General features: G+C 43.0%; 1 protein-coding gene across 5 annotated transcripts in view; it reads left to right on the forward strand.

The window, feature by feature from the left end:
* The window catches only part of Chd7 (chromodomain helicase DNA binding protein 7), a 178495-nt gene that overhangs the window by 133170 nt on the left and 29180 nt on the right, over positions 1–16145 (forward strand). For all 5 annotated transcript variants that reach the window (XM_021645015.2, XM_021645021.2, XM_021645020.2 and 2 more), the window contains exons 9-15: positions 1444–1527; positions 2942–3079; positions 3176–3297; positions 3628–3871; positions 4974–5150; positions 9116–9259; positions 10426–10681. In XM_021645015.2, the coding sequence (XP_021500690.2) occupies positions 1444–1527; positions 2942–3079; positions 3176–3297; positions 3628–3871; positions 4974–5150; positions 9116–9259; positions 10426–10681 (1165 nt within the window). The remainder of the gene's footprint in view (positions 1–1443; positions 1528–2941; positions 3080–3175; positions 3298–3627; positions 3872–4973; positions 5151–9115; positions 9260–10425; positions 10682–16145) is intronic.

Raw genomic sequence — 16145 nt, forward strand, 5'->3', positions numbered from 1 at the left:
CTGCTTTTGCATGCTTTGCCGAAGCTTAGGCCTCCTGACTCTGCTGCATCTACAGTGTATTCAGAAATAACAGTTAGACCAGGAAGTCCGTCACATACATGGTGCCATTGAGTGCCCTCATTGGGAGTGGATGTAGGGGAAGGTAGATCGAGCATTGACTATGAAAGCTCATGATGTAAAGGAAGTGGTTTTACAGAGAGCCTTTGCCATCCATACCTAGCTTGCACAATATTTCACTGCTTGTCTTGTGTATAAATAATATGTGCATGCCATTTGCCTAAACCCTGAAGCTTGGGCAAAGCTAAATTCATCAGTGTGTTAACACTTTAAGTCAAGTGACCAATGGAATGTGTCCTTACTGCTGCTCTCCTCTGTGAAAACGCCAAAGGCAAACAGAAGCACATTTTTGTATCTGCTTTTTGTTTCATAATTCATGACCCAAAGCACCCAAGTTGGATGTTTTCAGTGGGTACAAATAGCCAGAGAGGGTGTCTTCCTTGAACACAGTGTGTAACTGACAGCTCCCTTTTCAAGGGATGGAGAATGACGGACTCTGAGCTGCCTTTTGCTTGTGAGCATTACGGGATATTACTAAGCTAATCTGTGTGTGTCTTCTCACTCAGACAGGGATGTGGGCTTCTTACAGTGTGGCAAGGCCTAGAGCTTCCAATGAAGCTGCAGCCTGTTCTTTCATGTGAACTGTAACATGCTTGAACCGTATCCTGTTCTTGTATTCTTTCTAAACCAGCAGTACCACTCTGCTTTTGTAGATATCGTTAGAATATTAGTTAAGTAACTCCACTTAGGGTTCGTTTCTTTGGGTTTTTTTTTTTTTGTTTTTTTTTTTTTTCTTTTACCCAAACACTTAGTGCTCAGTACAAATAAGATATTGGAATGTTTAAGATCAGTGGGACGACTGTAATGGAATACAAACGCCGGCTGGCAAAGGTTTCCAAACACCCCGAGGTGCTCAGTCAGTGTGGAACCTGCCGGGGTCGGCGTTAGTGGCCTATGCTAACCCGTACAAGGCTCCTCCCAGCATTCTGAGTTGCGCTCGCACGTACCACGTGTGGCTCTGACTCTCCACTGCAGACTCCCTTTTCAAGAATGCGAAATGTATTGCCTGCCATAAGCCTTTTGGATTGCCCATTAGTGAATTGTAATTTCACACTTCATTTGAAATATTCTTAAACATTCCCTCATAGTAAAAGGTTTCACACAGTAATTAAAATACCCAGTTAACAAAGTCTGAGAAGTTTGATTTCCTCATGGGGAGTGATTTTGTTAAATTGTAGCATTTCAATTAATATAATAGAGTATGTCAAATACAAATTTTGTGTTGCTGTGACCCAAAATATTATTGCCTAATGAAAAGTGAAATAGTGTTTCTCTGAAGAAATGAATAAGCATTTTAACTTTTTTTATTTTTCTTTTTTGGAACAGATTGAGGATGATCTTTTTAATCCAGATTATGTGGAAGTTGACCGGATAATGGACTTTGCCCATAGCACAGATGACCGGGGCGAGGTAACAGGAGCTCATTTGGGTTGCCCAGGGTGGTTCAGGCAGCTCCTGTGTGCTCACAGAAGGGACGAAATCAAGGCTTGGTCAGAACCTCCCTCCACATGCTCTTGGTCTTTGTGTAACTGAAACCTAGAGATCTCTTATTAGTTCTGTGACTTGATAGGGCTAAGTATTTTTTATGTGTGGTCTGAATAGTTTTGCTGTTTTCAGTCTGAACTGCGTGAAAATTTTCACAGCTCTATGGTGATCAGTGAAGACCTCAGCAGTTTTGTATGTCTGTGTCGTGTAGCGCTGTCCCCCTGTGGGATTGACAGCACACCTATAGCGGATTGGAGTTTAGCGTTAGTTGGCACTGAGCACCCTCAGCGGCGCTGGTGAACTCCAGTTGGTGGGGGACCAGAAAGACTTATCTTTGGGACCCCACACCTGGCTTTCTTGTGCCTCTGAGACTAGAAAGGAAGCTGGTAGGGAGGTGAGGATGAGACAAGACTGAGGACCAAGCTTGTCTCGGTTGCCGTTGGCCTCTTTGTCGTGAGCTCTCCAATTCCTGGCCTCTGTGGGGGTGAGTTTTCTGTGTGAGTCCTTCACTCTTGCTGAGCTGGAAGAGCCTTCCAGGAACACCATCCTGTACTCTAAACTTGAAATAATGAAGCTTGCAGTGTTTCAAGACCGTGTGTGCGATGCCATCGATGTCGTCTTCACCCATGTCGTATTGCTTAGTTGTCCGTAAAAACCTGTCCCATAGCATATTTACATTGGCAGCAAATATTTTTGACAAGCCAGCGTACCTTGATCTTGAACTGCAGATCAACAGACTCAAGTCTCTTCTAAAGGAGCCAAAAGGAGAATTCCTGCTCACACAGACCACCCAAAATATTTTGCCCTTCGTTCTTGTAGAACTCAAGTTCATTATGTTTTAATACGACTAAATTCAAACAGCATTTTCCCCTGAAGGAAGAAGTAGATTGTCCTAATAAATTTGTCTGTGTTTCACTCTTCAAGCAACTATTCAGTTATATAAACAAACGTACTAAGATTATTTTTTTACTATAATAAATCTAAATCAGGTATTTGATGAATAGTTGGATCAGATAAAAATGAGTTTTTGATTTGGCTTTTTGCTATTCATTAGCTATCCTTGATACTCGGTCATGAACCAATGATTCAGATAAAAAGCTGATTCTTTTTTCTGTTAATACTCAATAATACAGTTTCCAGTGTATACTGGAGACAACTTTCAGTGGTTATAGTTTTAAAATATAAAACTATATATTTTATAGTTCAGACTATATATAGTCAGTTCAGTCTTCCTAATGCCAGGGGTTGTACTGATCAGCAAAACAGAGCACATGTCGCTTCCTTCGTATATAACGTCTGGTCGAATGACTCTAGTTCTGCTTTGTTTAAACCTGCTCAGCCTGTGACTCACTATCTGGTAAAGTGGTGCTCACTCCCTTACGAAGACAGCACTTGGGAGCTGAGGCAGGACATAGATCCAGTGAAGATTGAAGAGTTTGAAAAACTCATGTCCAGGGAGCCGGAAACAGAGCGTGTGGTGAGGACTGACTCCTGGTGAAGGGTTTAATTTGGGCCTAGCACAGTGGTGCAGTCTTTGAGAAACCACTAATGGGATTTACTATATTTGGAACAGGAGCGACCTCCTGCTGATGACTGGAAGAAATCGGAGAGTTCCAGGGAGTATAAAAACAAGAACAAACTCAGGGAATACCAGTTGGAGGGAGTAAACTGGCTACTTTTCAATTGGTACAACATGTATGTAAAACATGTTTCTCTTTACTTTTAATAAATGCTGTATTTTGTAGTATTAGAACTATTAATTTTTTTTAAGGTAAATAAGATTTTTTTGCTGCAATATGTTTTTAAAATTCAGCTGTTGGGATACACTTAAGTTATTCATTAATTAAATTAATAACAGATCTATGTAGAAATATTTGTTTCTTAGAGAATTTTCTTTGAAACGTATTTTGTTGAACTAGGAAGATAAAGTCATATGGGGTGAACAAGTATTTGCAGTATGTATTTTGTGAAAGGAGAGCAATAGCGGATACTCATTAAGCTTTCCTGTATTTTTCTTTCCCAAAGGCGAAACTGCATTTTAGCAGATGAAATGGGTTTGGGAAAAACTATCCAGTCCATTACATTTCTCTATGAGATATATTTGAAAGGAATCCATGGCCCTTTTTTAGTAATTGCCCCATTGTCCACGATCCCCAACTGGGAAAGGGAATTCCGGACCTGGACGGAGTTGAACGTGGTTGTGTATCACGGGAGCCAAGCCAGCCGTCGGACCATTCAGCTGTATGAAATGTACTTCAAAGATCCCCAGGTAAGCCTTGGGGGGGTGACGCTATGCCTATTGTATAAGTTTTAGGGGGTTGAAGACTCAACTCTCTGACATGGGAATGCCTTGAGTTTTGCCGTCTTGAGAAACTTGCTTGAGATTTCTTATCCAATACATGTTTGCATAATCTTTCTACATCTGCAAATACCACATTTTATATTTTAGCATTCATTGTTGTGACTACTTAATTAGAAGGAATAACTTTTCTTAACACTTGCTGACTACAAAACTCCATGATATGTTAATAGCTTGGTTTTATTTTGCATGCTTGAGATGATATCATACAAACAAACAAAAACAATGAAGATACTAACTGTGACCAGAGGGAACATATTATTATACTATGACCAGAAGTGAAAAGATATTAAGTATTGTAAAAATTCCAGTATTAAAAAAAAAGGGATTTATTAATACTTTGTTTAGTAGGAGTTGCTCTAATTTTGTTTTGTAGTTACCTGCTTGTAATTATTGCTTAATATTAGCAATAAAGTATTATGCATACATGATAGATGATACATGCTAAACCAGGTATAAGTTTTAAGCAGTAGCTGCTGTCTTATAGTTGGAAATAAGGCAAATGTATACATACTCTTTAAATCAAAAGTGTGACCTACAGTTAAAAGAGGAAAATACTGAAATCTGTATTTATCTTTAGATTTGAGAAATAAGGTACATCCTCTTCAGATTTTTTTTCTACTTCAAATATTTGGCATTTTTTTTAAGACATGTTAATAAAACAAGTAGAAAAATAAATTAGAGAAACTTAAAAAAAAATTCAGTTACCTTAGCACTTAATTTCCTTTTAGATTCTGTGGGTTGTAGCTAGACTGGATGCCCCTAATGGCACTTTACTATATGTGATCTGTGAGGAAATTTGACCTAGCACTTAGCCAGTTTCTTTTAGAAAGGAAATGTTTTAAGATTCTGTTTTTACCAAAATAGCTGTAGCCTAAAAAGTAACCTGGAAACAGACTGTGCTAACCTAAAATACAGAGGTCTCCAAAGGTTTAAATGTTAGCAGCTTTTTATATCCTCAGATTTACCAACATAATCACTCCTGAGTAATGAATCTGCTTTGTACCTGTAGGGTCGAGTGATAAAGGGGTCCTATAAGTTTCACGCCATCATCACTACGTTTGAGATGATTCTGACTGATTGTCCTGAGCTGCGCAATATTCCCTGGCGCTGTGTGGTCATTGATGAAGCCCACAGGCTGAAAAACAGGAACTGCAAGCTGCTGGAAGGACTCAAGATGATGGACCTGGTTAGTGATGATTGGTGCTGCCTCCAAGTTTCCTCCTTGTCGCTCTAGTCTTTGAATGGTCTTCCTATGAAGGGCCGCTGCAAAGCCCGTCAGTCCCCCAAACTTAGAGCTGTCCGTTCTAAGCCTTTCAGAACTTGCTGTTGCCTTCTGCATTCGTAACACTGTTTCCTGGTATCACAGCAGAGTATGGTCATGCTGTTTGTACCAACGTCAATTTCAAGTATTTGCCACGTCATTAACTGTTGGACCAAGCTCTGCCTCAGTGATAACAGTTCAGCTACATTCCCAAGCATGTGGTTTTTTGCTCCACTGGGCCAGTTGTAGATGCTTGCTGTCGGTTGGTTGGCTGGGACATATCTTCAGATTATACAGATGCTAAAAAGTTTGGGATATTGAAGACCTCAACATTTGTTCTAGGGTTTAAAACCATGCTTATTCTTATTTTTCCAAATAGCCACGTCTTCCTACTTTGGTATTCTAAGATTTTTCTTTTCTGTAGGAATAATTACTAGTGGCATGTTGTAAGAAGAGCATTCTTTGGGTATTTGTTATGCCTGCTGTGTATATGATCCTCTGACAGAAGTTGCTACAGGTTCTGTTGTCCTTGAATTTCTTCTTGCCCCCTAGGTGGGAAGATAGCGTGACCATTTGTCTGCCCCTCCCTACCCTTCCTTTACATTCATTTACTTACGTGTCGAGGTCCCACGCATACCTCAGTGTTGGTTCTCTCTGCCTTGTGAGTTCTGGCGAGTGAACTTAGGTTGTCAGTTTGGCAGCAGCTACCTTCACCTGCTGAGCCATCTCACCAGCCCTGCTTCCCGTTTTTGGTGTGCATTTGAAAAGGAAAGTTGTTATCGTTTAGAATGTATTGGCAGATTCAGTTAACTTAACCTAAAGAGCTGCTGTGAGTTGATAGGACTTTTGTTATTGGGAGTGGATGGAGGGACCCTTCTGCACGTTCGGGGCTGTACACATTTTGCTAAAGACTGGAACTGCTGAAAAGAACCTCGGAGCTTTCTGTCACAGCTTCTGCAAGGGGCTAGCCTAACCAGCCATTCTTTTAATTACAAACAGGTGAAATCTAATTTTGCTAAAAGGAAGATATCTGAACATCTGACTGATTTTTTTTTTTTTTTTTTCCTACTTAAGGTAGTGTTTCCCATAAGGCAGGTCAACACTTTTGATAGCCAGTCTGCAAAGCAGCATGAACGTTTAGAGAAACAGAGAAAGGCCCTGATGTGGGGTCTTAGAGAAGGAAGGACTCCTGGCTGTCTTTGTTTCTGCAGGTGACAGGGACTCCAGCAGCGCAGGGAAGTAATCCTTTCATTGTGGGGAAACACAGATATTCAAGACATATCTCTGTCTCCAGAGCAGGGGTGTGTCTTCATGGTGACCCACTAAGAGATTCTGTATGTCCAGTTTTGAAGGCTTAAAGTCATGTGACTGAGCTTGTCCTAAGTTATGGTTTAGTATTAATTTTTGAGTCTCAAAATAGTAGATTTCACTGTAAAATACTGTTTTGTGGTTTTTTTTTGGGGGGGGTGAGAAAAAATTATTTATCTCAACATCAAAAAACTTACTTGCCTTTGAGATATTTACCTTTCATGCATAATAGCACATAGGGAAATAATAATGTTTTCCTCACTGAGTCGGCAGGAGGCTGAGGCTGCCCCTTGCAGTGTGAGACCAGTCGTAGGGGTTCTGGCTGTCACAGGCAGTGTGCCTGTAACACATTTTGAATAATGCACTAGGAATCTGGAGTGACCTGTCTCAGGAGAGATGCTTTTAAGGTGGAAGATGTTGTTGTTCAAAGTCACAGTGCCCTTGTATTGGTGCAGTAGAGAATAGATGAGTGCTTGGTGCTTAAATCCTTACCGCGCCATCATTTGAACCTATACTCTTGCCATAGTTAACTTGTGAGGAGGAGCCCTGTCCAGGCAGGGCTGGAGGTCTTAGGGATTGCTGTTACTTGTACTAGACTGGGTTGAGTTGAGCATGTGCTTGATGAAGGTAATCTCCAAGCCCCAAAAGAAGATTCCTGGGTATGTGTCTCTCCTGTGACAAAGGAAACGGAGGTGTGTAGGGATAATAACCGTTGACACAGTCCTCCGTAGGAGCTCTTGAAAGGAAAGCCCTCAACAAAGAGGGGCTGCCTTAAGGTTCCTTTAGGTCTTTGTTGATTCTGTTGTCTCTGCATTCACAGGAGGCTCCACATAAAAATGTGTTGCTAAAATGAAATTAAGTACACATCCTCCATCTGTACCAAAGAGAGCAAGCGCATTCTTGAGGCAGATGCATCTCCACCTGTCTGCTGAGACTGGAGGAGATAGTGCCCCTAGCCCGAGACAGGCTCCTCTACTCACACAGAGCATTTGAAATGAGTGTTTCAAAGTAGTGACGTTTAAGATAAGTGCTCAGAAATTAAGTCAGTGAGAAAGGGCATAAGAAAAGTCCGAGACAGTCAGCCCGGCATGGCTACCATTCCTTCACCGCAGCGTCTTTCCTCACTCTGTGACTACATTTTCAAACTCTCTTGGATAAAGTCATCTAGGACTTTGGTATTTCAGTGATTGTGGTCTGTGAAACTCAGCAGTCTAGAAGCCCTGGATTCATTTGTGGATTGTGCATGCTTTCTGAACCTAGTGATGATGGTAACCCATCCATCTTTAATCAGACACTTCTCCAAGAGAGGAAGAAAACACCAAACTGTTTCCCCATTGACAGACAGAGCTGGCAGATATTGCCATCATGTAGATGACCTCACGAGGGTTTAGTGACTGTATGTTCTGCATGGTCAGATTTCAGGTTAAATCAGAATCTTATTTTGAAATCTCCACGTGGCTGCAGTCACTTCCTAAAATAAATTTGCTGGGTTATACATCACATACCCAAACAAAGATGAAATATCAAGGCTTTTAAATTTCATAAGCTCAGGCCTAGGGGTGTAGCTCAGTTGGTAGAGCCTAATATCCACCAACCCTTCTATTTTCTTGACCCCACCCCCAAAGCAGGGCGTATGTCCTGGCAATCTCAGCACCTGGAAGGTGGAGGCAAGAGTATCATAAGCTTAAGTCCAGCATGGGACACATGAGACCATGTATTAACTTTTGTTTTTTTTTTGTTTTTTTTTTTTTTTTTTTTTCTTTCCTTAAGGACTGGGAGGAGAAGAGGGAGGAGAAATTGCAGTCTGGATGTCATATATGAGAGACGAGCAATGAATGAACAAACGAACAAATGAAATAAGTTAGCATTGCTAATCCTGATCAGTTTAAAGGGCCTCTCTGTTGCTTGTGTCAAAATAGAAAGAGAAGGCATAGTTGCATCAAGACCTAGACCTGGAGGAAGGAGCTCACAAGCAGGAAGGCTGGCTAAGGAAAAATCTAATGTACTTCAAAGACACAAAGTTAGAAAGAGCATTGAATTTTTAAAAATGTTTGTGGTATTTAAAACTAAGCCACCTCTTGGTAGTTGGGAACTTTTGTAGGACAGAGTCATTTTTTCAGGTGCTGTCACATTTAGAGGCACTTCTTTTGTCTCTACAGTGAGTCATGCTGGAAGCAGATGGAAAGGTGAGGGTCCTGCTGTTCTAGAGAATAGAAAGGAGCATGTAGCTGAGTCTAGGGACTTTAGGAAAAACTACAGTGGAGGGGGAAAATAAAACACCACTTAGACTGGAAACCATCATCCTTAAATCTCAGCCTAGCCAACTCAGAAGATAGAGGACTGGTGGGGCACTTGGAAAGGGTCTACAGGGTTTGCCATGGGGTTCTCTGTGTTCTGTGTGGTCCCCCAGAAGCAGGAACGTGCCTGTATCGCTTTCTTTGTTCTAAGTTCTACACATGATGTGTGGTGGAGCCCCCCATGGCGAGCAGAAGTAGGGGAGTCTAGATGCAGAGAGAAAAGTGTTAGCTGTGAGAAACTGTGCTGTTCTGGTTTGGCAAGTTGTTCTCCTCACGTCCTTACAGGAACACAAAGTGCTGCTGACTGGGACCCCGCTGCAGAACACTGTGGAAGAGCTCTTCAGCCTGCTTCATTTCTTGGAGCCAAGTCGCTTCCCTTCAGAAACAACCTTTATGCAAGAATTTGGTGATCTGAAAACGGAAGAGCAGGTACTTCACCCCTTCACTCTGCCTTTCAGTCACAAAACTGAAGATGAGCCCGTGAAATGGCAAAGCTTTGGCTTTTGTGAACTTTAAGCTGTAAGGATTCTGTCCTACAAGCGTTGTGCATTCTTCTTTAGGGCTTGAAGTCATCGTTACAAAGCTGGTCTTGTTTGTCCCTTGGCCGTTCCCTCTCCCACCCCCAACAGCCTGTTGAGTTTTTATAGGCTGGTTACTTTACAAACCCAACTTTCAGGGAGTCCTGTGCCATCTGGGTTAGTGTTTCTGGAGGGTGTACTTCAGGGGCAGTGTCAGAAGCTCCTGGGGTTGTGGATCCACCTGTCACTGGAATTTTGGGTCCTTGCTTTCATCTCTGAACCACACTGCTTCGAGCCTATTTATTTTCATTTCAAAATTAGAGGCCTACCTGGCCCAGCGGATTCCTGGGAGAAACCAAAGGGCTCGTGTGTGAGAAACACTTGGCCGCTGTAGGCCCCGTAAGGGTGCACTAACTCGTGTGGAGCCTCCTGTCAGTGAGCCAGCAAAGAGCTACACCTCACTGAAATGAATGCGTTCATAAGCTTGAAATCTTGGGACTTGCCCTCTCTCCAGCCCACTGGCCCAGGCCTCCTGATTGAGTGCAGAGTTGGGTCCGTTTGGTTTCTCTTCTGTAAGATAACGACAATATCGTGCCAGTCAGTGCAAGAGAAAACCAGACTGAGACTTCTCTGTCTGGTATGGTCATCAATGCCGAATAATTTTTCTCAGCCCCTCACCACATTCGTCATCTCTTTCCACAGAGGAAAGAGAAGCATAGAACCAACCCTCTGACATTGCCCTTGTTCCTTTCCTATTCATCCCCATGGCTAAAACAAAAGGAAAAACTAAATAAACACACCCCCTGCCCTCCCAGCCCTACTCTGAGGTTTTCAAGCCCTTCAAGCTCTTTAGGAGTTCTGAATAAGTAAAGTTTTCTCTTTGACATAGGCCACGCAGCCTTCTTGTACGTCTCTTATGACAACTCCAAGTGTAGCTCCTTTACATTCTTCCTAGGCTTTGGAAACTGAAAATGGATACTAAATAAATGAGACAGTCTTCCCTTTATAAAAAATGCTGGAATGTTTTAACACGCAAGCAAATGGAGATACCAGTATTGACATGAGGTCCTTTTTTAGGTGCAAAAACTACAGGCTATTCTAAAGCCAATGATGTTGAGACGTCTCAAAGAGGATGTAGAAAAGAACTTGGCCCCCAAAGAAGAAACTATTATTGAAGTTGAGCTAACAAACATTCAGAAGAAATATTACCGAGCCATCCTTGAGAAGAATTTTACATTTCTTTCCAAAGGTGGTGGACAAGCTAACGTACCTAACCTTTTAAACACTATGATGGAGTTGAGAAAATGCTGCAACCATCCCTATCTAATCAATGGTAAGCCTGCCCACCTGGAGCTTGTTAAAATGGAGGTCGGTACAAGCTTCAGAAGCTTCCCCCCTGGCCCTGTGCTGAGGCCCCGTGCTCTCGCGGTGTGTGCTCATCACAGCCCTGTCCGCTCGTGGGCGTGTCCCCCTTCAGTGGTGGCCAATGCTCTCTGGAAGCACCAGGCCACCCTGCCTGTTACCAACCCCCTTCATCAGGAAGCGGGCGTTTGCTCCAGGAACAGATGTTGTCTGCAGGGCCCAGCCTGCTGCTAAAGACAGAGGAGCCCTGGGAGGTGTTTTGGGGGAGGGGAGTTTGAGCCCAAAGCACTTAAGAGCATGTCCATGGGGGCAGCCATTGGCAGCTACTTGAGGTGTGTGTTGGAAAAGTGGCCTTAGGTCCCTTGCAGTCTGGAGGCTTTCAGCATGTGTCCCCTAAAGTGGGAGGGAATATTAAAGTTTTGTTCATTATATTGTCCGTTACTGATAGCCTTGCTGTTTTCTACTCCATGGTGACGTGTGACTGGCTCACATGGGTTAAATGCTTCACATACTTTCAGAAAACTGTTAAGGAGATGATTGTGCCAAGACTGTGTGAGCATAGCCAGTAGGGAGCCAGCAGGATGTGAAGAGATTGAGTTAAAAGTCCCAGAGGAAGATGGCATATGAGACAAGGATTTTGCCAGGCAGGACTAGAAAAAGAGAGGATGCTGAGGCTGAAGTCCTAACACATCCAAAGACAAGAACAAAAGGGTTCCCACCCAGAGTGCAGCAGTGTGTTTGAACAGAGGGACCGTGCCCCTCGGATAGAGTGGACCCTGCAATGAAGCCCTCAGATGGGGTCATATGTTACTTTGGAGCCAGACTGTAGGTGGAGGAAAGCCACAGCTGGTGTTTGAGCTGAGCACTGGTTCGAAATGTGTGCACTGGGCTGAGGCTGTGCCTCAGTTGGCAGAGCGCTCACCAAGCCTGTACAACGCTCTGGGTTCCATCCCAGCACATAGCATAGGCAGGCACGGTAGCACATGCCTGTAATCCCAGCACCAAGAAGGCAGAGGGAGGATCAGGAGTTCAGGTCCCTTGTCAATTCTGTAGCAAGTTTGGGGCTAGCCATCAGGGCAGGCATGGGGTGGGGCAGTGTGAGGTTCATGGGAGCCTGCCTCAAAAATGAAAATAATAAAGACTGCTCCCAGCAGTCTCTAGAAAAGATGGAATGAAGGACAGTCAGACAAGCAAACAGAAAAAGAAGCTGCAGGGCTGAGGCTCTGATCTGGGCAGTTTCTGTTGTGATGACAGGCTAGCCTGGGGTACTGTGTGTTTATTATAGGGTAGAGTGCATTAAGGAAGAAGAGGCACAGCCTCCTCCTTCTTCAAGACTCATTTGTGAGAGTCAAGGTCACCTCGAAAGAGTTCCTGTTCTTTCCCAGTCTCGCAGCGTCCACCTGTCTACCACCCTCGCTGTCCCTGTCAGTGTAGGAGAAAAAGTCGTCTCTGCCTGGAAGATAAGCTCAGAGCACAGCACAGGCCACTGCTCTGACATGACATCTGCGCACACCTTTTTTCAGTGGTGTTTTTGGCTTTGTTTTCTAAAGAGAGTGTGGTAATTACATGGTTACTGCGCCAGCCTCCTGGTCCCCGTGTTCACGAGCTTGTCAGCCAGCCTGGGAGTATACTTGTGTGAGTGGAGGGTACACCTGAGTGTGCGTGCGCATTTCCTTTTTTTCCTCTTCCTAGCTTGTAGAAAGAAAATAGATAATAATCTTCAGTGGGAAAGAGGGGAAATAGAGATACTCCCTAAGGGACCCTTGGTGCTGGCCCCTGCTGTGCCACAGGAGCTCAGTGCCATGACAAGATGGACACCCCAGTGCCTGCAAGTCCTCCATGCTTACTCAGGTTAATTATATGCACTGAGCATTGCTGAAGTTTTCCCCACAAAACATAGCTGGTGGGTCTTTCCCGTGCCTGACTTTTCTCTAGGGTCACCCGTATAGCTCTTTTTCCAGAACACCTTAGTACCCCTTGAGTATTTGTTGTAATTGTCATACCTTGAGGCGAGCTCTTCTGTCCTTAGAATAGGTAACAAAATGTCTGTTACACAGGTGTACTTACACCTCTGTTTCTTGGAAGTTTTTTTGTAAAATGCAGGTAATGCCAAGCAGTCGTGGCACACACCTTTAATCCCAGCTTTCTGGAGGCAGAGGAAGGGGGATCTCTGAGTTTGGGGCCAGCCTGGTCTATAGGGTGAATTCCAGGACAGCCAGGGCTACACAGAGAAACCCTACCCTAGAAAATATAAATATCAATAAGTAAATAAATGAATAAATAAGTGCCGATGTACAAATACTATGTGTTCAGCACTACACAGAGAAACTCTGCCTCAGGATATGGATAGATGGATAGATGGATAGATAGATAGATAGATAGATGGATGGATAGATAGATGCTGATGGGTGTGAAAACAGTAGGTGCACAGCTCCAGGGGTGGATACATTGTGTCTCATGGAGACTGTCTATGCCCCAGCTGTACATTCTCATTTAGGATCCGAAATTGTCACCTCTCATGGAGCCGTTCCCATATACAGTTAGCATTCGTAAGGAAGCTTTAATTGTACATATTAAATTGTTATAAACTCTTTGTGACCGAGGAAAGTGCCCCGGTTGAGCTAAACTTCTGTTCCACAGAGCATGTGTTTTGAAAACTAGGAGCCATTCTGTGCATAGGTGGAAGTGGTAAGACGAGCCCAGTGGGAGAAACCTCTGGAAGGGTGGCAGTTTACAAAGGCTTGTGTGGTTGAAAGGACGTCAGCATAGGGCAAGAGCTCAGTCAGTGTTGCTAACTGGCAGCTACCCTGGGTATCCTAAGTAGAGTTATTAGCACTGACCTGAGCATTGTTTGAATAGAGTTTTATTTTCTACCATGAGAACAAGAATGCTGAAAGCATGGGCAGAAGTGACATGGAGTCCCTGTTCCATACAGTTCTTTATAGGAAGAGTGAAGAAAGTAGTTGGGCATCCTCAGAACCCATATCCAATCAACATTCTCAAATCTAACATCAAAGAAAATCTTTAATTGCTAATTTCAAAAATTTGACTATGAGACGTAGGGTTGAAATTGCTACCATCCCCCACAACCTCCCTCTCTTTCCACGCAGCCGTAATTAATACAGCACTTAAAGAACTGTAAAGGGCCCATGTCTGTAGATAATGAAGGGTTATTGGTATAATCTGCTCCAGAAAAACTTGATCTGTTCACCCATTGTAGAAATAAATATATAGATTGTTTTCTTTTTTACTAGTCTTATAAAATAAGAAATCATAGGGACTTCAAGGTGCTCAGTGGTTAGAGCTCATCTTTCTTTGGAGTAGACCTGAGGTTGGTTCCCAGCACTCGCATCCCATGAACAGATTCACAGCTGCTTGTAACTCCCTCTCTGGAGGGATGTGCTCCCTGTGAACTCTACAGGCATCTTCACGCACATGCACACACGCACACATACCTTTACAAAATTCTAAACATTAAAGAATAAGAAATCATTGGTGGGATTGAAAAGGCAGCAGAGTTATTTTTCTCCTTAATAAATTTCAAATTATATAATGTAAGTTTAGATTTCTCTATTTGAATTAGTTCTATTTCTTTTGTTGTTGTTTTAGTTTTTAGTTTGTTTTTCAAGACAGGGTTTTTCTGTATAGCTTGGCCTCTGCAGACCAGCTGGCCTTGAGAACACAGAGATCCTCCTGCCTCTACCTCCCAGAGTACCACTATGCCCTGCTGAATTATTTATATTTCAATTTTTTGTTTTACTAACATAATTCCAGCCTGTCTCACATTGCTTTCTCAAAACTAAAATCTCATTTTAAAAAACTATTCCTTGATCATTGACCCGTTTTAGACTACATTAAAATTCATTTTAATTGTGGATTTTACGCCTCATGGACAAAGAACACTCAAATATCATAAAGGTAAAAAAAAATCATTAAATTTCATTTTAATTGTGGATTTTATGCCTCATGAACAAAGAACACTCAAATATCATAAAGGTAAAAAAAAATAATTTCTAAATTGTAAGCATCTTATGATGGATTATACAAACGAATAAACTTTCTAAAAGATCTAATGTGCTATCTCACTTTAAAATTCTCTCCTGTCCACGAGAGCTTTCTGAATCTACAACCTGGGTTTACAGATTTCAGGCTTGAGAAACAACCTTCACCTTTATCCTTTGGCTAGTGTCTTAAAGTGGCATTTTGTTCTTCATCTTTCTATGGTCTGTTTCCACACTTCCGGAAGGAAAAAAAAAATCTGAATCTTAGCTTTTTGTTCTTGTGGAAGGGCGAGTAAGGGTCAGGCTGTTCCAAGAGAGCTGGCATTTTCTGCCAGTCTCCCTTTGTGAAAAGGTCATGTGCTGTGTGGAAGGCCTGGCACTTGTGCCAAACATCAAGTGGCTTTAATCTGCCCTTGATTCTTAACTGCTTGGGTATGCTCCACACGACCTCATGAGGACAGCTTCACAGCCACCTTAAATGGAGGGACTGTGCTCTATTCATGCTGTGCAGCCTGTCGAGGTGCCATCCTACCGGGTGCAGTGGCCTGCCTGACCCAACCTTCAGAAGCCTTTGAGGGACTTTTGTATCCTTGTCTTATGTCATTAGTTTACCTGTTTCAAACAGTGGTAGGAAGGCTTAAGCTCCTAGTACAGTATAGTGGTAGTGGTAGGAAATGACCCCTTTGGGTTAAATTTGGTGTACTTTCTCAAGAGCAGCTTTGGTAGGAGAGGAAGAATGAACAACACCGTGGTTGGGGAGCCCCAGAGGCCAAGGAAGAGACCCAATCCCCTCTGCTTTAACTCCAGCCAAATGGCCTGGGCACTGAAAGAAGCGTCACCTGCTGCTTTCTGAACCCACAATATGGTGGTGGTGGTGGTGGGGAGTCAGAGATGATAGCCATGAGCCTTCATCCTTGGGAACATGTCCTTCTCTTGAGGTTGCTCTGCCACACACAGGTTGTTGTACGGTGAGGAGACTGTGAGGAAAAGGAAGTTTGCCAGGGAGCCTTAGAGTTGACTCTGGTTTTAGCTTTAAAGGGTTTGGGTAATTCAAGACAGAGCTGCTGTTTGTTTTCTGCTCAGTAAACAGTGCCTTGCTCGGCAGTTCAGGCTCCAGAGTTTCTGTAGGTATCTGGCCCGTGGCTTGTTTCTGCCACTTCTGGCCTCACAATCTGTTGTTGAGATTTGGGTGTGTTCTTTGTTTTTGTTTTGTTCTTAATATAGTCAGGAAACATTTGGTTGTTGAAAAATGTGGCTCTCTCCCCAAATGCCTCATTGTATGGAACTTAAAACTTTGGTCCTTTTTGTAGGCCTGTAGTTAGTGTGTATCTAACTTTGAGTAAGCAGGTGGCTCCCTGCTCTTAAATGTGAATAGGATTTTCTGATTTTGCCAGTTTGTTGTGGGTTTTGAAAGCAAATCCATTGTTTTTAGTA

This window comes from Meriones unguiculatus, chromosome 6 (assembly GCF_030254825.1).
Source record: "Meriones unguiculatus strain TT.TT164.6M chromosome 6, Bangor_MerUng_6.1, whole genome shotgun sequence".
In the NCBI taxonomy this organism is placed as follows: Eukaryota; Metazoa; Chordata; class Mammalia; order Rodentia; family Muridae; genus Meriones; species Meriones unguiculatus.